Source organism: Psammomys obesus, unplaced genomic scaffold (assembly GCF_907164565.1).
Source record: "Psammomys obesus unplaced genomic scaffold, mPsaObe1.curated_primary_1811, whole genome shotgun sequence".
NCBI classification, from domain to species: Eukaryota; Metazoa; Chordata; class Mammalia; order Rodentia; family Muridae; genus Psammomys; species Psammomys obesus.
Window position 1 is genome coordinate 2768006 of NW_026585698.1, and position 23934 is coordinate 2791939.

At 38.1% G+C, this 23934-nt stretch overlaps 1 protein-coding gene across 6 annotated transcripts in view; it reads left to right on the plus strand.

Moving 5' to 3' along the window:
* The first annotated feature begins 484 nt into the window (after positions 1-484).
* Positions 485-23934, plus strand: part of Herc4 (HECT and RLD domain containing E3 ubiquitin protein ligase 4) — a 70025-nt gene continuing 46575 nt past the window's right edge. For 2 of the 6 annotated variants that reach the window (XR_008719203.1, XM_055598911.1), the window contains exons 1-5: positions 485-800; positions 2129-2159; positions 2573-2876; positions 19224-19383; positions 22013-22089. Coding sequence is in view for 5 of the 6 variants with exons in the window: in XM_055598911.1 (XP_055454886.1) it covers positions 2651-2876; positions 19224-19383; positions 22013-22089 (463 nt within the window). In the remaining variant the exon portion in view is untranslated. Of the gene's footprint in view, positions 801-2128; positions 2160-2572; positions 2877-6478; positions 6587-19223; positions 19384-22012; positions 22090-23934 lie in introns of those variants that run through there. The other 4 variants (XM_055598907.1, XM_055598908.1, XM_055598909.1 and 1 more) reach the window with 3 other exon arrangements.

Here is a 23934-nt window from a genome sequence, read left to right on the forward strand (position 1 = left end):
AATGTATCTCACGTGCTCAGATTAGGTTTAGGTGAGTTTAAGGGTGTAAACTGAGCTATCGGCTTTTCTAAACCATATTTGTGAGTTTCGTCTGCTACTTCAAGATCTCCTCAGGAGAGGTAGAATAAAATTATGAAAAGCAGAAAAGACAACCCAAGAAGAAAATGCCATTAAAAATAGCCCTTCTGAAAGCAGAAGAATTATATAAAACACACCGACAAAAACAAAACAAAACAAAAAAACAGAAAGAAACCACACTGACAGCTTCGACCCCCAACCCGCGGCATTGCGCTCTCAGAGCAGAAAAATAACAACACAACTGCGCAGCCGCCTTGATCCGCCGAACCCTGGGAGGACTCCCACGCAGGCGCGCGAATGGCGAAGTGGGCGGGGCCGCGCATGCTCCGCGGCTCACTTCCGGCCGGCCCCTCCCTTCCCCCAACCCCCGCGAAACCACCGCCCCTCTCCCTTGTCGCCAGCCTCTCCCTCGACTCTCTCCACCCCTCGTGCTCTCCGCCCTGCTCGCCAGCAGCCCTTCCCCTCCCGCGCCATCCGGGTCGCTGACGGCTGTCTCTCCGTCGGGAGGGTGCCGGCGGTAGCTCCTCTCCGAGGAACCTGAGAAAGTTTCACAGGGGACCCGGGCAGCGACGCCGGCGGAGCGGCGGCCGGGACGCCGGGGGAGCCGTGGTAGTCGCCGCGGCCGGCCGAAGGGGGAAAGTCTCGGGAGCTGGAGAGCCGCCCGGAGGTCTAGGGAGCGGCCGCCCTCCCTCGCCCAGGGCTCTCCCTGCCCGAGGGACCGGGTGAGTCGTTGCCCCGTGGGTTCGGGGTAGTGTGACGGAGATGAGCTGTTGCTGGGGCCTCGGGGAAGGGCGCCGGCGTCCCCATCGTTTGCTGGGGCCCGGACGCTGCACCCCGTCGGGGAAAGGGCCTCCCTGGGGCCGAGGCCTCGGGGCCCGAGCCCGGTGCCGAGCCCGGTGGGGCGGACTACGCGGAGCGCCCGGAGCTGCGGGAGTTTGGCTGGTGCGCCCTCGAGGCTGGGCGTGTGCAGACCATTGCTCTTCCCCGGGCCGCGAGAGCTGGTCGCGGTGCTTGGTCAGGGAAAGAGGAAACTAAGCTGCTTTCCGTTCTCCAACCTGTTGCTGGCGAGAGAACGACTTTCCAGTACCCGTTCTGACTTCTGGAGGAAAAAAAAAAAAAAGGGTGCCCAAACGAAGCGCATTGAAATGGATTTGTTCCTGTCTTCCGCTAGCCTTGAGAGATAGGGAAAGACAATGCAGAACTCTCTGGAACTTCCGAGGTTTGGCGTCCCAGAAGAATGAAATCAAACTTCTGTTGATGGGAGTGGAGTGGAGCAGCTTCAGCACTTTCAAAACAGACATACATGCAGGAAAATTATATTTTGAAACCTCAGTGTAAGGAATGTAGGTGACTTTGCACAGCTAGGATAATATTAACCTCTATTAATGCTGCTATTTAATGATGCATCATGTTTTTTGAAAAAGTGTGGAGGTTTAGAGAAGGATTCAAGGTCTTCCTTTTTTTTTTTTTTTTTTTTTTAATTTTATGGATGTTTTAGAGTTTTGTGTACCATGTGTGTGCCTGGTGCCGGTGGAGGCCAGAAGAGGGCGTAGGATTGGGACAAACAGCAGAGAGCCTCCTTGTGTGTGCTGGGAATTGATTCTGCACTCTTTAAAAGAGCAGCCAGTTCCTTTAACCTTAGACATCTACCAACCCCGTACTGTAAGTCCTTCAAGCGAGGAAGTTAGATAGATCTCCCTATCAAACTTTCAGTGTCTTAACCCCGCCCCCAACCTGCTCTTACTTTGAAAAACACCCAGCAGGCCAGATATTGGTTACAGTTTGTTTTTCATCAGTTGTCCCAGAGGTATACATAAATATAGATTATTAAAGGATTTTTTTAACTCGTAGGAACCATTCAAAATAAAAAAATTTAGTGGAGATGGTGTGGTGCTAGTATTTTGACTTGTGAAATGGAGTCGTTTTGAAATTATGACTTGATAGGTTCTAATTTTGTATATAGCCTATTAGTATAAATAATAAGAAACCTAGTTTAAATTGTGAGAAAAAAATTTTTTGAGTTACATTATTGGTTTTATTTCTGTTACAGATAAGAGCTTCAGTTCTGTGTTGATGTGGAGGTAGGTATCAGATTGTTGGGTGCTGTGCGCTGAGGCAGACTGTAAGGTTATGTTTCTGCGTTTGGCTGCATACTTGCTTGTTTGGGCATTGGACACATGCCTTATTTACTGTTCTCATTAAACTTGAAATTAATTTCATCAGAGTACTTATTTCTGAGTTATTAACAAAGTCCAAGCCACTTAACTGTTTTTAAGTTTTGGGAAGAACAATAGAAAGTGGTGTCATTTCCTAAACCTTTGCATATGAGGCTTTAAAAAAGAAAGAACCGATTGGTTCTTGGAACTGGATGATGACTCTGCATCATATTGTAATATTTGACAGTTAAAATCCTCGTAGCTTAGCACTTGATGAGAGGGCAGTTACTTACACATCACACTCTTTGACGATGTGTAACTTTGGTTTGTCTCCTCAGGCATAGGGTACCTCCAAGTTTCCAGAGTTTCAGAAGAGACTTCTGTATTGAAACTGGAAGACCAAAGTCATTACAAGCATGTTGTGCTGGGGAAATGCATCCTACGGACAGCTAGGTTTGGGTGGAATTGATGAAGAAATTGTACTAGAGCCCAGAAAAAGTGACTTTTTTGTAAATAAGAAAGTCCGAGATGTAGGATGTGGACTCAGACATACTGTATTTGTCCTGGATGATGGAACTGTATACACATGTGGATGCAATGACCTAGGACAGCTAGGCCATGAAAAGTCCAGGAAGAAACCAGGTAAGTTAAAGGTTTTCTACTTCAGTAACTGATAACAATCCTAAACTTGCAGTCTTGATCAAGCTTTAAAAGCAAAGCAGGAGTAAACTTTCTTGACTTTCAAATGCCTCTTAGTACGTTGGTTTGTGGGTTTGTTTGTTTTCTTTTTAATTATTACTACTACTAGAATGACCTAATTGTATGTGGTTGAAAACATCAACAAAACACCCTAGCCTTCAGTGTATGTTTATTTTGTATAGAATATAAAGGTATCAAAATCTTTAATAAATTCAGCCACCTTGAACAGCTTTTGAATTCCTGATTTGCTCTCTGTGATGTTTCTGTACACATGGGGGGTGGGGTATGGTAAAGCTTTTATTTTCATTTACTTGCTTAAATTATATCTTAATTCTTCCATTTTTATCCCCATTACACTTTAGATAAGTAATTTTTGTTTTGCTTAATTAGAAATACTATTTAATCCCCTAATTTCTGCTTTCATCATTATCAGTGCTAGCTTTTAAAGGGTTTATGAATATGAGATAGGTAGGCTGACGATGTAGAGGTATCTGAGTAAAATAGTTTATCAGGTACTGAGAATTGAAAACATTTGGTCAGATTTCATGGTTTGTTTTCCTGGGTGTGGTATTTAAAATTAGATACTAAAACGTTTAAGATGATATTGTTAGGTACTTTACTCTCAGATGTGATAACCAAAAGCTGCTACATTAAGGTAGTAAATTCAGGCGAGATTCCTGCAGTACCCAATTATAATAATGTTTATTTTACAGTAATGACACTTAGGTATTCCCTATGGCAATCCTTTTTCTTTATCAGCTCATTGTATCAGGTTTTTGTGGTAGTCTACTTTTGAAAGATCAATGTAGGTATAAAAACTCAGGCAGTAAATGGAAATATCTTTCATATCATCTTACCACCACTGCAAACACTTTTAATTTGCAGATACTAGAGATTTTATTCTTTGTGGGTAGGATCTTAATCTTTTTTCGCAACATGTAACATTGTCTCATGATATGTAACTTGTTTTTTTTTTTTTTTTGAATGAATGAATGAGACATTCTTAGTACAATAGGTCTAATTATTGTAGAACTCAAATGATAGTTTTATTTATTATGTTTCACAAAATGGTCTCTTAGAGAATTGTACCAGATTTTCATAATCTTGGACTTTGAGGTTATTGTGCATGGCAATTTACTATCCATTTTGCTTAGTGTGGAAATGTAGCCTCATGTTGAGAATTTCATGGTATTGGGGCCACATAGTAGGTGTAGGAGTTGCCAGTATGCTCACTGGAACTTAATGAGTTTAGAACTTTTAAATATGACTAAACACTGTTGTTCAGAAGAGGGTAGACAGGTGCACCAGTGAGTAGTAAAACTTAAACTGTAAATGAAGTTTGGGGAAAGCCAAGTGTTTTTTGGTTTTGTTGACATGGTGATGGCTGTATTGTGACATTGCTGTCTTCTGTTAATTCATCCTGGAAGCATTATTTAGTAATACAGAGTTGAGGAATGTGCTTCCATTTTCACTTTGGCTCGTCAGTGTCCAGGGCACATAAAACAGGCTCGCTAGAGCTTCGTGGTGGCATCCTTGGTATCCTTTTACTCTGGAGGTGGACGCAGGTGGATGGATCTCTTAAGTTCAGGGTCAGCCTTGTTTACATAGTAAGTTCCAGGACTGCCAGTACTACACAGAGAAAGCCTGCCTCAAAAAACAAAATAAATAAATAAAGAAATAAGTAAATAAAGAAATAAAAAAATTGAGAGCTTGAGTTGGGAGTTAAGATATATATAAATGAAATAACTAAAGGGAATTTAAATTTGCCATGATATGCAATATATTTCAAGTGTAGGGAATTTAAATGATGAGAAAGATATGTGGGATTGAACTAAAGAAATAAAGGTTTAAGTTTAATTCTGTCAGTAGTCATGTAAATAGTCAGAAAATAAGTCAAGCTAGAATTACTTTTATAAAAGGGCTGGCTAAGGGGGTCAGAACATCTGATCCTAAGCAAAAGTCCTGGTGCTCTGATAATTCTGGAGTGTAACTAGGATACAGAGATAGAAAAATAGGAACTCGAGGTGTGATTGCTATGATAGGATTCCAGCTCTCAGCCTCATCTTCTGTTTAAAGAACGTGAGTGGTAAACTTTAATAATGTTTTAACTAAAATTAATTCTCTTTGGAATGATTCTTCAATGTTTTAAGTGTGCCCTTTCCCTGCATCTTAGAAATTGTTGAATTTGAGAGCTGAATTTAAAGATATGGAATTGTTAGATCTTATTTAATTGGTCTTAAAGTTTTGATAATTGAGCAGTCTGATTATGTCTGAGTCATAGACAATTCTTTCATCAGAGCTTAAGTCACAAAGAAAGTAGGGAAAAACTTAAGAATTATTTCTTTACATAGACTGGCTTTCTAACCATAACAAATGTGTTATAATGAAGTGGAACTTAGCATCATTAAGGATAAGTTACTGAAGTCACATGGTAAAGAGTTGGCTTTACCATGTAGTAGTTTGGACCTGCGGCCTATTGGAAGAGTTTTCCATTTTGGATATTTTAGGAATCATGCAAAACACTTACTGACTAATTACACCAGTAGTAGAGTAGGTTAAGTGCTACCCGTCTGTTCTCATAGACGTACATGACCTCACTGCCAATTTCCTGAATTAGCTGGAAAAGTGAATATCTTTTACCTTCATGTATTTTTTTCTTCCATAAGAACTTCTAAATACTTTTTAAAGCTAATTTTAATTTCTCAATTTATAGCTTACAAATAAATACATTAACTCAGTGTGTTCTCTCTGTCCATTTAAATGAACTTGGTTTTATTTGTATACTTTTTAGGTTTACCTACGAAGATTTAAAAGTACTTTATTAAAAGTGTACTTTTCCTAATGAGTTTCTTTACTCATAATATATCCAGTCACAACTTGTTGGCAGTAACTTTAAGTGTATGTTTTAATACGTTCTACTTGTTTCATGTTAGAGGTAGCACCAGGCTATTTTATGATTGTAAATAGTGTTACAGGTTTGTTAAAGTGTTTCGGGAGCTTTCTGTGGTTTTCCAAGTTCTTCTGATGGGCACTATTACTTGATCTTCACGCACTGCTGTTGGTCATTCCAAAATGGAAGCATTCTGGTCACAGCGGTAGCACTTGATTGTCTTTCTTGACTTCTCACTTTCCGACTTATAAATCTATAAATGAAATGTCCTTTTAGATGCAATTGGATTTTTTAAAAATAGTATAGGAAATGTGTAAATATGGTAAATTGTTTGCAGATTAAAAATACCAAATTATCCCACATATTTCTTATTTTACCAAAACATACAAGATTGAAGCTCACTGGATTTTGTAAGTCTTAGTTTTCATAATACCTTCTAAGGAGGAGAAAGATGTAGATTATACAAAGACTTGGAAAAAAGCATTACTTAGGCCAGGATGTCAGGCTTGGCTTGAGCGCTACTTTGAGAAAGGTCAGTGCTCAAGAATACAGCTTCAAGTGTAGGGAAAGTCATAATGCAAACAGATGCTACTGTTAGAGAGATGTATAATAATACTTTACTTTGTGTAGGACCCCACATCTGAGGAATTTCAAGAGCATTACACAATAACTCATGGTTCCTTTCAAAATGCTTGTGACACAAATTGCAAGAATTATCCTCATCTTAGGGGATAAATTTTCGGAGAAATGGCAGCACAAGTTGGTAAGTAACTTGTCAAACAGCAGGTGGCTGGTGAACAGATGTAAACTGAATCTGAAAGCTTAAGCCTACCAGTCTCCTACTTTATTCACTAAATTGTGCTTGTTTAGTGTTATTATTATTTGAGGCAGATCAAATACTAATACAGATGTTTTTTTGCCATTCTGTTTGATGGCCTGTTGAAATAAATCAATATTTTACCAAGATGATTGCACTATGCCACTGTGTGGTAGAAGCAATTTTTTTTTTTTTTTTTTTTTTTTGGTGTGGTTATGCTACAGATCAAGCCTAAGGCCTCACACATGCTAAGCAAATAGTGACATTCAGCCACACCTACTTCAAAAATATTTAGAGAAACAAAGCTTACTTTTCTTATTTCTGTTTTTATTATATATTCCTTCATTGTCTGACTGCTGTGCTGGTCTATCAGAAGTCTGTAGTGATTGCCATGTAGGGTTGATTGAGTGGCTAGCATTAAAACTTAGGATTACTTAATTTATGTTGTATCAAGGCTCCCTCTGGGATGCATTGGTTTGCTTATATTTTATAAACAACTCATGCAAAAAAAAAGAAAAAAAGGTTAGCTGTAGTTGGCTTCTTTCAGGAGTTTCTTTGTGTTTGTTATATTAGTATGTTTACATGATTGGCCTGTAATACAACACTCAGAAGGTTGAGGCAAGGGGATCATTAGTTGGAGGCAAGACTTTCCCTCAAAAAAACAAAATGAAAAACGAAATGCCACTTTCATCACCAAAGAAATGGTAGAATTCAGTTTCATAGTTTGGGCAGTTACCAAGAATTAACATTGTAAGATGGCAGCCTAGGGAGTCAGTTTGTATCATCTACTTGGAGATATTTTGAGACGGGATCCCACTATGTACCTCTGGTTGGCCTGGAATTCGCTAAATAGACTAGGTTTGCCTCCAATTTTAGTAGAGATCTGCCTGTTGCTGCCTCCTGAGGGCTGTATTAAAGACTTGCACCATCACACCCATTCTTACTTAGAAACTTCTTACAGATACTAGGTTTCCATTGTTGTTAGTATGCTATATATATGTAGCATGATTCTCACAGCACACCATGTGTTTTTAAGTGACATCTATTTTTCCTGAACTATAAAGCATATTATTGAAAGTTGGGATTTTTTTAAGACTCTGATACAAGAAGGTGTACTTAAACATTGTGACAGTAAACATTATTTGGGTTAGGTCTTGTAGGAAAATGAGTAGTAAAAGGAGTCATAAAGCAATCTCTGGACTTAAACATTGTCCATAGAAAATAAGGCAGCAATACACACAAGGAAAATGGTGGTGTGTGTAATCAGTGTATAAAAAGTTTAGATGTGGTGGTGCCTACCTGTAATTTCAGTACTGGGAGGTTAGGGCAGAAGGATCAAAACTTGGAAGCCAGACTGGGTTATATAAATACTCTCACCAACAAAATCAGAACAGGTCTGTTCTAGTTACAAAAGCAAAATTTCTTGATCATTAGTGCTTCTAAAAATTTACCTGGACTTACTCTTCTGCCTTGTTTTGTAGCTTGGTATAGTTTTTTTTTTTTTTTTTTTTTTTTTTTTGCATTCTTAAGACTGGTTAGTAACCCATTTTCTACATATTATTCAAAACTAATACTTCTTTTTTCTTGTAATTTGAAAGATTAAAGAGTCCAGGCTCTTTTATATGCTAGGCCAGCACCGTACCTCTCTACTATACCCCTGCTCCTTGCTTCTTCATTAATATGTAAGTTTAGACTGATTTTTTCCCCCCTTGGTTAGTTATTATATAATTCTGAAATACAGTTTTAATTTTTTATTACAAAATTAATATACATTCTTGATAGAAAATGTGGTAACAATAAGGTAAAAAATCAAGTGTAATGGCATCTTGCAGAAATATTCTCATTTGAGTCTTTACTCATTTTTCTAATTACAAACTGGCAGTGCAATGTTTTTTGTTTTTTTTTTTTTTTGTTTTGTTTGAGACAGGGTTTCTCTGTGTAGCCCTGGCTGTCCTGGACTCGCTTTGTAGACCAGGCTAGCCTTGAACTCAACTATCCATCTGCCTCTGTCTACCTGAGTGCTGGGATTAAAGCTCTGTGCCACCATGCCTTGCTTGTGGTTTTTTTTTTTTTTTTCTCAATCTGTTTTCAATGACTGAATAATTATTTTTCACATTACAAAAATACTGAGGGGCTAGAGCGATAGTTCAGCCTTTTAAGTGCACCTGGCAGCTCTTCCAGAGGACCATGGTTTGACCATTTGTAACTCCAGTTCCCTGGGTGAATCAGACACCCTCTTTGGCCCTCCTTGGATGGTCACCTCCTGTAGCATGCATGTGGAACCCAGACATACATGTAGGCAAAACACTCATACATATAAACAAAAGACTCAATTTTTTAGATTGTTGACTGATGATACTTTAACATGCAGGATTTTTAAAAGTTTATTTCCATCTCTTCATGTCTGTATATGTGTATCTGCCATGATTGTTGTACGTATCAGTTTAGTTCTTGTTTTCATCGCATATATTTAGGGAAAAAAAAACCACTTTTAATTTTAGCATATCTACAACAAACAGCTTTTATTTTTTAAATGTTACAGTTGTAGATCATTTTACAGGTACTTATGCTCACAAGAATTGCATTTGTAAATGGAAGTTACAAAAAAACATTCATTTGACAAGCTTCTGAGTATAATGAACATTGTGTAAAAGTTTAGTAAGGAAATAAGACATAAATCATAGGAGTAGTGCACATAAATCTGCAGTAGTATTGTTTACAAATAAATGATTGTCTGGAATAGCTCACATTTGTAATCCCAGGACTCAGGAGGAGTTCTGCAAAGTTGAGTCCAGACTGATCTGTTCTGGGAGTTTTGTGCCAGTCAAGGCTTCACAGTTGTGTAGGTTTCAGAAAATCCCAAAACACAAAGATGGGTGATAGAAAATTGTAGATTATAGGTGAGTGTAGAAGAGGATAGATAGCACGTGGATAGGAATGACATTTGCTGCTCTTAAAGGAGAGAATGGAAAGTGCTGTAGAGGCAGACTAGTTCAAATGACCATAGGCATGTGTCTAAGAGTTTCTGTTGCTGTGAAGAGACATCATGACCACGCAAATCTTTTTGTTTTTTATTTATTTATTTTTCACACAACTCTTGTAAAGAAAGACGTTTGATTAGGGCTGGCTTACAGTTCAGAGTTTAGTCCATTGTCATGGTGGGAAGCATGGTGGCATGCAGGCAAATATGCTGCTGGAGGAGTAGCTGAAAGTTCATTTCAACATCTTAATCTGCAGGAAGTAGGGAAAGACTGCTTACCATATTAGGCATAGCTTTAGCATATGAGACCTCAAGGCCTGTCCACACAGCGACAAACTTCCTCTAACAGGTCCACACCTCCTAATTGTGTCATTCTCTATGGGCTTTTGGGGACCATTTTCTTTCAAACCACCAGAGCAAGTTTGATGCCCTCTAGGGAATGGCAGTCCATTTAATTGGAATGTCTGAACTATGGAACATAAAAATTCTATACAGTCATTCATCTGTTCATAAACAAGGTTTATTATATTGTACATTGAAGCTTGTCAGATAAATATATTTTAGAACTTTCATTTACAAACAATTCTCATGAACATATGTACTTTAAAAATGATTTGCAACTGTGTTTACAAACAGATTGAAGTATAAAATTATATTTAGCTGTTTTAATTTTAATTTGGCTAGTAGACACTAATAGTTTTTAATGGCAATTAACGGTTTTGTAAGGAAAGAATTGAAGAGAGGAGAATTTGGAAAGCAGTTAGTTTATCTGTGCTAATAGTTGTTTAAAACAAGGAGTAGATAGATCAGGAGAGATTGGCAGACCCAAGATAGTCAGACTTTGTTCGCTTCATGGAAGTCAATTGTGTATCAGTAAAGATAGAGCCAGCTTCAACCCCTGGTGGAATCATTGGAAACAGAGAAAGCAGCATGAAGAGAGAAGATTCTGGTGAGATAAATTTTAATGTGAATGTGATAGCAATATTCAGTGGGCAGTAAGGAATTAAAAAAATAATAAATCCTAGGAGAAAATCAGGACTATATGCATGAAGTGTTGATTTCCAGTTTTGTTTTCCCTTAGGTGTATTAGGTAGGGTGTAAACTTTTCTATCATGCCAGTGTATCAGGTAATTAATAACAAAACTATTATTTTGTGGTTGGGATTCAACCTTTTGGAACTGTTAGAAGTACTCAGTGAATTTAAAATAAATAGTAAATTTAAAGTGCCATAAATGGCTGTCTACTTTAGCTATTTTCTATTTTATTATTTTTTGTTTGTTTGTTTTGAGATGTCTGGTACTCATGGCTATTCTCTGTCTTGGTTTACCAAAATTGAAAGTACAGGTTTGAGCCACACTCCTAGTTTTATCCAAGTTGAATTTTTACAATGATTTAAAAAAAAAAAAAAAGTCTGTTTGCTTTGCAAGGTACCATCTGATAGTTTGGTCACTTCAAATTTATAATAGGCTTTTTTTGCTTATAAACAACCCTATCGGTTAATTACTGTGTTTGCCTTTTTGTTACTTGTAGGTGGAATAGTCTGTGTTACCTGTAGTTGGAATAGTCATCAGCTGTGTATTGTTGGTGTAAGCAAGAGTTCCTTTGATGTAACACTGTTTTGTGACATGAAAATAGGAAGGGGAAGAAATTAGATTGACAGAAGAGGTCCTTTTGAGCGGTAGGGACCATCTGAAAAAAGCTAGAGGAAAGTTTGGCTGCGTTGTTACTAACTAGTAGAGACGTGTGCGTGAATGTGTTTTAAATTTCCTATGCATTGGTTTTGCCGTCATGAGTGTTTTGTTTGTGTGATGGTGTTGAAGCCTCTTGAACTGGTGTTCAAGAGGTGTGAGCTTCCATTTGCGTGCTGGGAATTAAACCCAGGTCCTCTACAAGAGCAAGCAGCAAGTGCTCTTAATCGCTGAGCCATCTCTCCAGCCCGGGGATTTTATTTTCATGCAAAACAGGTGGTGGTGACACACACCTTTTCAGCACTCAGGAGGCAGAAGCAGGCAGATCTCTGAGTTCATTGCCAGCCTGGTCTACAAAATGAGTTTCAGGATAGCCAGAGCTGTACAGAGAAACCCTGTCTCAAACAAAGAGACTGCCATGTTGAGTGCACATCTCTGATTGCTGCCCAGAATCGATCACAAGTATTGCAAATTGCTACATACATACTTTCTGATCCAAATGTTTGTTCATAACCTTTCAACAGTGAACCTTGTAAAACTACAGTCACCTTTTTTAAAACATAATTTATTTTTTATGTTATGTGCATTGATGTGAGGGTTTCAAATCCCTTAGAATTGGAGTTACAAACAGTTGTGAGCTGCCATGTGGGTGCTGGGAATTGAACCTGGGTCCTTTGGAAGAGCAGACAGTGCTCTTAACCACTGAGCCATCTCTCCAGCCCCTCACCTTTTAGTAGTTATTTTATTGTTAATTATGTGTGTGTGTGTGTGTGTAGATATGTGCACACAAGTGCAGATGAGGTCAGATGTCCCTTGAGCTGGGGTTACAAGTGTCTGAGCCACCTGGAGTAGGACTCAAACTCAGGTCCTCTGGAAAAACAGTACTTGTTCTTAATGACTGAGCCACCTTACCAGCCCAACTTACACTTACCTTTTGAAGAGTGGTTATGTAAAAAGCTAATTGGTTATACCTCTGCATACACATGTTTCCGCATATACTCAGGATAGTAGTTAAGTCTGCAAGCAGAAATAGGGAGGAAAACATACATTTATTTATAAGTTGATATGGCAGAGTATAGAGGAGAGAAAAACATTATGGGAAACTTAATAAACTTATTTTAAAAATACAGTGCTGATATTCAAAACTAGTAATAGGGACCACCATTTATGTGTCAGACACTGTTGAATCCTTTCTATATTACCCCAGATCAGCTTTTGCCCCTTTTTTGTTTTGCCCAGTTGTTTGAGACTGGGGGTCTAGGCTGTCCTTGAATTAATTAGTGATGGGATTATAGGTTTTTGCCACCATGTTCAGCCTTGTATTTGTGGATAAGGAAAACAAGAAGGTGAAGTGGGACTTGAGAGATGGCTAAGGGGTTAAGAACATTTGCTGTTCTTTTAGAGGACCTGACTTTGGTTCCTGACATCCACATTTGGCCACTACCTATCCCTCCATCTCCTGAGAGTTTGAGTGCCCTCTTCCGGTCTCCAAAGCTACCTATACACATACATATTTATAGTTTCTCTCTTTCAGTCTCTCGCTTCTCTTCTCTCTCTCTGTGCACATAAGATTAATACAGTGAAAATAAGATCAATGAAATAATAGAAGACACCCTTTAAAATAACAATAAAAAGAGTAATAACTCAAGGTCATTATAAAAAAGTGCAAGACCTAGATGAGGAATTGAAAGCACTGTGTTTTTTATCTAAAAAGTCCAGTGTCTGGGCTACTACTTAATAGTATTGCAACAGAGTTTTATGGAGATTAGAAATAACTTTAATGTTCTTTTGGGAACTGGTAAAAATAATTTATCCAACCACTCTTAATATAATGCATTGCTTTGTGGTTGAGGACTGGGATGGGAAGGCATCTAATATACTAAGGAAAAATAAGATATAGAAGAACGTTAGGTAAATCAAAATAAAACACTTATATTGACTTATAGAGGTATTAAAACAGATAATAAGAGTAGTTACTGCAGGTACAGAAGTAGGAGCAGAATGAGCAGGTTGATGAAGGATACCTTATATCTTTTTCAACAGTGTAAATATACATATATACGTGTGTGTGTATATATATATATATATATATATAATTTTTTTTTTAAAGGTAGAAATTTAACCAGGTGTGGTGGCACAGGCCTTTAATCCCAGTAGTCAGGGAGGCAGAGGCCTGAGTTCAAGGCCAGCATGATCTACAAAGTGAGTCCAGGACAGCTGGGGCTACACTGTCTCAAAAAACAAAAATAAATAATAAAAGAGGTGGGATTTTAAGAACTTAGATGTAGTCCTGGCTGTTGCTTACAGGTATGTGTTAGGCATATTCGTATCCTTGGTGTATCTGAGTGTTCTGGTCTGTGAAATTAGGGTAATCAGGAGAGAACACGTGCACTGTAAAGAGCGCTTTGTAAAGCTGCCAGTGTTGGGATTGGGGAGGGTACACAAATAGGTCTGCCTAATACCAATGTGAGTATTCGCTGTTTTTGTATTTGCCGATACTATTATGTTGACTTGTTAGAAACTATGTTATTTATATGTTTGCCTCTAGATAGCAAGTGTCTGTTTCTTCATTATAGGTGAAGTTTAGTCATGCATTCAACAAACAGTTCTGCTAGTCTTGGCTAGACCAAGCACAAAAATACTTCTTTCCCTTTAGGATTTAAAGACCTTGTTGTAACTTTTATTCAAGAACTATGCTAAAATATTAAAAAACCAAAATATTGTGGAGGTTGGAGGTAATGCTATATTGGAACAAGACAAAATGGATGGGGTTCCTTCACCTTCAGATGTAAAAGATGTCATGGACAGGAAAACAATGATGTTCTCTTTTGTGGGAAGCACGGAAGTTGAAGTTGGTTATTGATTTTTTTTTGTTGTTGTTGTTGGGTTTTTGTTTGTTTGCTTTCTTTTTTATTTTTGGAGACAAAGAGTTTCTCTGTGTAGCTTTGGCTGTGCTGGAACTCAGTATATAGATCAGGTTGGCCTTGAACTCAGAGATCTGCCTGCCTCTGCCTCCCAAGTGCTGAGCTTAAAGGCACATGGCACCACTGCCTGGTCTGTCTAGGTATTTTGATTGTGGTTAGCTGATTTTTCTTTCAACTTAAAAAAAATTATTTGTTTGTTTGTTGGAGATGAGTATACACATGTGCAGGTTTCCATGGAGAGATCAGAAGACAACCTGCAGGAGTTGGCTTTCTTTCTTCTCTCATTGTGGGTTCTGTGGAGAATTCAGTCAAATTTAGTGGCCAGCCCTTTACATTGAGGCATCTTGCAGGCCCCTAGCAATTGGTTTTAGTAATGATTCAGTGGGTAATTATACAGTATAGTTGTATCCTAATATTTTGAAAAAAAAGAAAAAAAAAGATATGTCTCATGCTTCTGCATTTGCAGTTATTTCCACACCAATCTGAATATTTTTTTAACACTTATATAAGCAGTCATTATTTGGGCACTTAGAAAGAAGAGAGACATGTCAAGAAGATTAAAGCTTTTAAGTCCAGCATTTAGGGAGGCAGAAGCAGGAGTATCTCTGGGTTTGAGGCCAGCAGGGCCACAAAGAGAGACCTCGTCTCAAACAAAACAAAATGAAAAGCCAAGAAAATTCAAGGTGTATGTATGTGGGATTATAACACTTAATGATTATGAGAGGAAAGGAGTGTTAAAAGTGGAAGTGATTGTGATTTGGGTTAGTCTGTTTTATTTTCTCCAAAACAACTCCTCATCCCTCTGTTGTTATTTACCCCTTGATCTCACCTAGATTCACATCTGAGAAATTTATTTAGGCTTTGTTTCCTTGTTATAGTATCAGTATTGGCCATGTTGCCAAAAATTGATGTTTTATTCTGTAAGTTCTGTCATTTTATTTTATTTTTTGTAGATGGTTGTGTGTGATCCTGAGCTCATTACTTTTTTTTAATTTATTTTAATTTAATTTTATGTGCATTAGTGTAAAGGTGTCAGAACCCTTGGAATTGGTGTTACAGACAGTTGTGAGCTGCTATGTGGGTACTGGGAATTGAACTCTGGTCCTTTGGAAGAAGTGTTCTTAACCACTGAGCCATCTCTCCAGCCCCCTGAGCTCATTACTTTAAACCTTGTGTCAGTACCTCAAAGTCTTGGTTATTATCCTAGTAAGAACACTTCTGTTTCATGCAAGAATCATGACAATAGTTTTCTCTGATTCAGTCTGTTCTTACTAATACCTGGTTAATGTTTCCAAAGTATATTTCATTTTGTCTTTTGAAACCCCAGATAAAATGAAATTTTTATCATCACTCTTTGGTCATTCCTAGAAAAATTTAAAGAAAAAATACTGAAACCCTTAAGTATTTATAAACTGTGTTCTGAAAATAAGTTGTTAAACAATGTTGCTATATCGTGCCTATCTGTGAAGGGAGGACTTTTTACAGCTCACGTAGTAAGACTATCTGAAACAGTAACCAAAAAAAAAAAAAAAAAAAAAAAATTAGAATTATTCACTAATCTAGGTGTGACTAATGTCCTTATTTTTCAAAAGTAGGAATCATAAAATATATTTTTGTATTTTGTATATTATTTATAAAATAAAAATTAAGTGGGGAAGGAAAAATATGTGTAACTAGTGTTGACAGTTTAGTTTATTTTCCAGTTTTTCTCTGTTTGGCCCGTGTGTGATTATGTTTTTAAGTAAACATTGAATTCTACCTGAGTACGTGCACTAGACGGAGTTTCATGTAACTCAGGCTGGAGATTAGCCTTGGACCCTTAATCTTCTTACCTCTGTCTTTCAAGTTCCTGGATTCAGCACCTAAAATTAAAAATACAGGTACTTTGATCATATTCTTTCCCCTCCCCCAAATGCTCTCCACTTGTCCACCCAAGTTCATGTTAATACCCCATCTCCTGCTGCCCACCAAACAAAAAAACCCCAATAAGCCAAAAGATGACATGTGTGCAAAAAACCATTAAGTCAGTTTAGTACTGTCAAACTACTCTTGGGCATGGGGCCTACCCTGGAGTGTGGTTGATATACACAGTGACCCTCCATTGGAGAAAACGGATTTTCTTTTCCCAGCAGGTTATCAGTTGCAGGTAGCTTCCTTGTTAAGGGTGGACTTTGTATTCACTTCCTCTTTTCTGTGCTGGGATTTTGTCTGGCTTTATGTTGTGTAGTTTTTATGTGTGCTGTCACAGTATCAGTGAGTTCACCATTCCTTTTGTGTCCGGAAGACTTTTCTTGGAGTTATCTACCAACTCTGGCTCTTAAAAGTCTACCTGCCTCTTTTGCATGGATTCCTGAGCCTTGAGGGGAGGTGTTTATTAAAGACATCCCATTTAGGGCTGAGTGCTCCAAAGTCATTATGCCCATTGTCCAGTTGTGAGTCTGTGTTAATTACCTCTACTATAAAGAGAAGCTTCTCTGATGAGGGTTGAATGATGCTCTGCTCTGTGGATATAGTAATATGTTTTTGAGAGTTGTTTTATGCTATATTCCTTTAGCAGAATAATAGTAGTGGGTTTCCTTCTAAAGCCCATGGCCTGTATTCTTTGGCTGTTGGCCCCTTGTAGCAGTGTCAGGTATGAGCTCCATGTCGTGTCATGGCCCTAACCGTAACCAGAAAGTGGTGGCTTGTGCAGCTTTTGCACCAGCTCATCTTGCAGGCAGTCGCTGTTGCAGGTCATGGGTTTTGTGGCTGGGAAATACTGATTACTCGTCTCCTCCAGGAGCATGCAGAATAGACTCTCTAAATTGAAGATTCATTTGATGTAGGTAATCTGCTGGATGTCAGAGTTTAACAGCAAGTTCATTTTATTAGTTTATTGGCAGGCTCTGAAGTATAGTTTGAATTTGCCTTTTTTCTTGAAGTTGAGCATCTTTGATAAGATTAAAGGCAATTTTTCTGTGAGTGAAGTTCTCATTTTTACTCCATTTTTGATGTGAGGTACTGATCTTTTCCCTAGGAAGTCATTAAGAATTGGAATGGGCTAGGAGGTACCCACGGTACACAAGAGACTGAGGTTGGAATTGTGAGTTCAAGGTCAGCCTAAACTATATAGTGAGACTCTCCCTTAAAAATAAATAAGTAGGGGCTGGAGACATGGCTCAGAGGTTAAGAGCACTGCTTGCTCTTCCAGAGGTCCTGAGTTCAATTTCCAGCAACCAGATGGTGGCTCACAACCATCTATAATGAAATCTGGTGCCCTCTTCTGGTATTCAGGTGCACATGCAGGTAGAACATTGTGTACATAATAAAATAAATAATTTTAAAAAATAAATAAGTAAGTAAGTAAAAGAATTAGGAAGCCAGGTATGATGGCACACACCTTTAATCTCAGCACTCAGGGAAGCGGAGACAGGTGGATTGCTGTGAGTTCCAGGCCAGTCTGGTCTACAAAACGAGTCCAAGACAGCCAAGGCTACCCAAAGAAACCCTGTCTCAAAAAACAAAAAATGAGACAACAAAACAAAAACAAGAGTGAGAGATTGGTATAATAAACTTCAGTGTATAGAGCACCAGCTTGAGGCGATGTCAGCTTGGCTGGGCATGGTTGTTCACGCCTATAATCTTAGCACTTGGGAGGCAGAGGCAGGTGGATTGCTGCAGCCTTAAACTGGCTTGATGTACATAGTAAGGGCAGGTGTACATGTCTGAAAAATAAGTTACCAACTCAAGGTACCTTAAGTAAGGTAAGTATTTAATGCATTACTAGTGTTGTATAGATAGATATCCGAAAGCTATCTCTCTAGCACGGCCTCCCACTTAAAAAAAATGTAATTTGAATTGCTTTACATTCCAGGAATATCAGTTTCTTTGTTGCAGTGAGTTTCATAATTGAATAGTATGCCAAGAAACCCTGGATGATGGAGTTTTAATTGCTTTTATCATGAAGTTTCTGGTGTATAGCATTTTTATTAAGCTTATGAAGTTAATTTCAAATGGCATGTTAAAAGTTTGTGCTGTTAAAACTAATAAACAATGGCTATCTTTTTGTTTTAATGTGTATGAGTCTTTGTCCTGAGTGTTTATATGTGTACCATGTGCATTGAGGTGCCTTTGGAGGCCAGAACAGGGCATCAGATGCCCTGGAAGTCAAATTACAGAACTTTGTAAGCCACTGTGTGGATGCTGGGAACTGAGCCCCGGTCAACTGTTAAGAATAGCAAGTGATCTTAACTACCCATATCTGCAGCCCCAGTACCTGGGCATTTATAAGGAAACTTTGGTTGTCATTGGCTGGCTATATTTTCTTTGAAATGAGCATATTTTAACCACGTGGGGGGGGGGGTGTAGTTGGTGCTAAAATAGAAGTCCGTAAACTAAGAGCCACCATTTATAGTAGCCATACTACATTTTACTTCTCTATTCAACATATCCAACTGATTTTAAATGTTTAAATCTGAGCCTGCAGTAATGGTGCATGCCTACAATCTCAGAACTTGGGAGCCAAAGACAGGAGGATTCCATGTTGAGCCACCCTGGGCTGCAATAGTGAGATTCTGCCTCAAAAAACCAGTAAAGAAAAATCTGTAAATGACTGATTCAGATTATTTCATTGAGAATACTACACTGTAGTGTCTGTATGAAAAAAAAATAAGTTTGAATTATTTAATATACTGCTAAAATTCTTAAAGCCCAGGTTATTTTTAAGTGATTTGTTTTTCAGTGTTGGCTTTGAATAGAGTACTTTTTTTCTGAGAGTCATCTTGATGAGCCCTGAATTTCTCCAAGATGTTCAGGTCATTTATTAGACCTGATAGTGTTATCACAATGAGAATTGTATATGAACACTTTGTTAATTTTTTCAAAACAACTGGTTATATTTTATGTTTAAGCATTTCCTTATTTTTTGATAGAAAATGAAAATTGAATATATTTTATCCTCATTTCAAGCTTAAAACTAGAATGTAATGTTCTTCTTGACTTCTGTTCTGTAGAGCAGGTTGTTGCCCTGGATGCCCAAAACATCGTAGCTGTTTCATGTGGAGACGCCCATACATTAGCACTTAATGACAAGGGCCAGGTGTATGCTTGGGGTCTTGACTCTGATGGACAGCTTGGCCTGCTAGGATCAGAGGAATGGATCAGAGTACCCAGGTAATGGAGGTGACCACAGAGAAGGTCCTTAATCTTTTATAATAAGTTTGTTTATCTAAATCATTTTGCTTACTGTGAGCATATATTGTTGCCTAATTATTTTTTCCTTTGAATCTTTCAAGAATTTGCTAAGTTGGTTCTTGTTACTGATTTGGGTTGAGGTATTTGGTTGACTATTTATTGTATATTGACTATTTAATATATATTGATATTTTCTCCATAATGGATAGAATTTCTGTTGGTAAAGAAAAGTAGGGATTGTATTCTTCTAGAACGGGATAGGCTGATTTATACTGCTGGTTCTACTCTATCAAGTGTCCCAGCTTTTGAAATATTTATTAAATACTGATTGGTTGTTGGACATGGTACCTTTAATTCTGTCACAGGCAGGTGGATCTCAGTTCGAGGCCATTCTAGTCTACATAGCAGGCTCTACGACAGCTGGGAAAGACCCAGTTTCAAAAACAAACAAAATACTATTAGTTGCATGTTTTTCTGACTTTTTAAAAAAGACTTTGTTTGTTTAATTAAATCTAGAAATGGAAGCTCCCCAGTAGTGGGGCTTCAGGTATACACCCACCATTCTTTTCAAATCTGAGAGGGAAAGCAGTTAGCTTTTATTCACTATAATGTTAACGTCTTGCTTTTTTTGTTGTTGTTTAAGATTTTATTTCTTTTTTATGTGTATGAGTGTTTTGCCTGCCTGTATATATATGTGTGTACCATGTGAATGCCTGGAGCCCAGAAAGGCAGAAGAGGGCATCAGATCCCATGGAACTAAAGCAGTGAGTGTTTCTCAGCTTTCCTAGTGCTGCGACCCTTTAATACATTTCCCCATATGTGGTGACCCACAACTGTAAAACATTTTTTCATTGCTACCTCATAACTATAATTTTGATGTTTGGAATTGTAATATAAATATCCGATACATGACCCCCTGTAAAAAGATCATTTAATAACCCCTGAGGGGTCATGACCCACAGGTTGAGAAACACTGAACTAGCGCAATGACCTAGATGGTTGTGAGCTAACATGTAGGCGCTGGGAATCAAATATCGGTCCTTCTGCACGAGCAGCAAGTACTCCTTACCCTTGTTTTATATAAGATCATAATACGTTGAGTTTTTTGTTGTTTGTTTTTCAACAGGGTTTCTTTGTGTAACCCTGGCTGTCCTGGAACTCAGAGATCTGCCTGCCTCTGCTAGAATCACTACCCCAGTGAGATATACTCCGTATATACTCATTTGTTCAACCTCTAGGACTTTTTATTGTTGTTGTTCTTATTTATTTATTATTAGTTTCAGAGTAAATTTATTTCTCTTGAGTTTTTTGAAACAATGTAAGAATCAGTATCAGTTCTATAAATGTTTGTTAGAATTTGGCAGAGAAGCCGTTAGGTACTGGTTCTGTCTTGCTTTTTGTCACAGGTCTGTATGGTTTTCTGTTTCTTCAAGATTCAGTTTTGGTAAAGTGTTTATGTTCAGATATTGGTCTGTTTCTTCTAGGTTATGAAGTTTGTTGTTATAGAGTTTGTGATAATATGTAATGATTTTTGTATTTCTGTATTAATTGTAATGTCTCCCTTTTCATTTCTGATTTTCTTTAAAGGGACTTTAGCATCTATTTGTTTTGCATGCATGTGTGTTTGTGGGTGTGCTTGTGCAGCAGTGTGCATATATGGAAATCAAAAAACAACTTGCAGAAAGTAGTTGGTTCTCTCTCTATCATGTGGGTTCCAGGGATCCAGGTCATCAGACACGGCAGCAAGTAGTCTAGTACTGAACCATGTAGTTGGCCGTGACTACCTTCTTAGTCTGGCCAGGGTGTGCCAGTTTTCACCTGTTGAAGAACTTTTTGCACATTTAAAAAATCTATTTATTTATGCTGTGGTCTTTATTTTTCTTTCCATTTATTAAATTTGGGTGCCTTTTGTTTTTGCGTTTCTTGATCGTTGAGATTGATGATGTGAAGGGGAAGTATGTAAGATACTTGGATGTGCATCCATCCTCCCTCAACCCTCAGTAATGAATGCAGATTTAGGAGTGTGAAGATGGAGTATGAGATAGCAAAAAATAAGACACGTTGTTATCATAAATATGAATGGCCTGAATTTTCCTAGTTGAAACAGAAATGCCACTGCTGTGGGTGTATAGGCTAGGGGAATAGTTCTGAGGTAGGCGAGCGCCAGTTTTAGAATAGTGCCAAGTTTTTGTTTTGTTTTATATTCATTTTACATCCTGGTTGTAGCCTCATCCCTCTTCGGCCCTCCCTGTCCTGCCCCCAACTGTCAAATTTTATGCTATAAAAATTAAGAAAAATATTGGATAATGGAAAAAATGTTTGAAAGATAAGAGCATCCTGAAGGATATTTGTCTGTGAACTTGGTATAGACATGGTGTACTTGTTCTTCTATCTTTTACAGTGTTTTCTCATCTTTTATTTTTATACTTATATTCTGATTACTTGTTTTAATGTGAAGTCTTGATAGTTAGCCTTGACTGAAAAAGATACCACACCCTGAAAAGTCAGTAGACAACTTCGCACATAGTAAGTGGCCAGTGAATAGCACAGAAGTACAAGACCCACCTGTTAGAGGGAATTGATTCTGCTCTTTTTTCTTCTTTTCTAGAAACATTAAAAGTCTGTCGGATATCCAGATAGTACAGGTCTCATGTGGTTACTATCATTCACTTGCACTTTCTAAAGGTAAGCATTTGGCCTTTTTGCTGTAAAGATCAAAAAGGCCTCTATTTTTTCCAAGATTTGTCCTGATTCTGGATTCTTTTTGTTGCCATTTGTATTTTAAATCAGCTGTTAGTTTCCACACATACAGATCTGCTGAAGTATTTTAGAGTTTATGTTGTTTATAAATCAGTTTCAGGATTATCTTTATAGGGTTAAGTCTCTTCGGTTCATGAATGTGATACTTCTCCGTGTAATTCCCTAAGTTTCTCCTCCTCCTCTGTATTCTTTTTGATTTATTCAAGACAAGATTTTACTGTGTAGCTCTGGCTATCTTTGAATCTACCATGTAGACAAGCTGGCCTTGAACGCGCAGTGATTTGCTGGTCTCTGCCTTCCAAGTGCTAGGACTAACAGTGCCACTACACCCTGTACTAGTGTTTTCTTTAGTCTGCAAATACCTTATACATCTTTATTATATATTTCACTAGGTATTTGCTTTTTTTTGTGCGTGTATTATGTAATTTTTGTTTAGTATATAGGCCTGAGATTGGGTTATGTCTTAATTACTAAATAAAAGTCATTGCTTCATAACAGAGGAAGCTTGGCCTCCATCTAGCTCATTAATTTTTTTTTAATGATTAATCCTTTTTAAAAATGATTTACTTATTTTTCTGTTCATTGATATTATGCTTGCTTCTCTGTGTGTGTATGTGATGTGCTGGAAGTTACAGTGATGAGATGCCATGTGGGTGTAGAGAATTGAACCCATGTCCTTTGGAAGAGCAGCCAGTGCTCTTAACTGCTGAGCAATCCCTCCAGCGCTATTAAGTTTTATATCTAAGCTTTTTAGGATAAATATCCTCTTCCTTCCTTTCTTTCTTTCTCTCTCTCTCTCTTTCTTTCTCTCTCTTTCCCTCCCTCCCTCCCTCCCTCCCTCCCTTCCTTCTTCCTTTTTAGTTTAACTTATTCATATGCCAGCTGAGGATTAAAAAACAAATTAGATACTCTCTCATCGTTTTTGTGTTACTGTTTTTAAAAAGGTAAACTTTAAGAGAACATGAAGAATGCCTCAGTGGTTTTAAGAACACTCCCTACTCTTCCAAAGGATCTAAGCTCAGTTCCCAGCACTCATGAGGCAGCTCACAATTCCAGAAGATCTAACACCTTTTGCATATGCAGAGGAACACATACACATGAATAAAAAATACATAATTAAAAGTAAAAAGATAAATTCAGCCTGTCAGTGGTAGTACATTCCTAGAATCCCAGCACTTGGGAAGCTGAAACAGGAAGATTTCTACAAGTTCCAGGTCAGCCTAGGCTATCTCAAAAAGTATGTTCTTTTGTCTCTGTCACTGTATTAGTAGATACCTGGAGGGGTCTACTTAATATGAACAAAACGTTTAGTTTTAGCTCCGTAAAAACTGATTAAGTAGGGGCTGGAGAGATGGCTCAGAGGTTGAGAGCTCTGGCTGCTCTTCCAGAGGTCCTGACTTCAATTCCCAGCGACCATGTGGTGGCTCACAAACTTGGTGCCCCTTCTGTCATGCAGGTGTACATGCCGACAGAACATTGTGTACATAATACGTCTTTTTAAGAAAATATGATAAATTGAGAGTTTTCCATCTGTTTCTGATTTTTCTTGTGTCCGGTGGCTTTAGGTAGTATGATAATCTCCTAACAAGCTTTGTGAGCATTTGGTCTGCTCTGCGCACACCAGAGTGTATAGTGCACAGTGACAAGCTGTGAGCACTGGTCCTCAGAGGGTCATACACAGATAGTGTGTGCTTCTGTGCTGTGAGCACTGGTCCTCAGAGGGTCATACACAGATGGCGTGTGCTTCTGTGCTGTGAAAGGGCTGTGGAG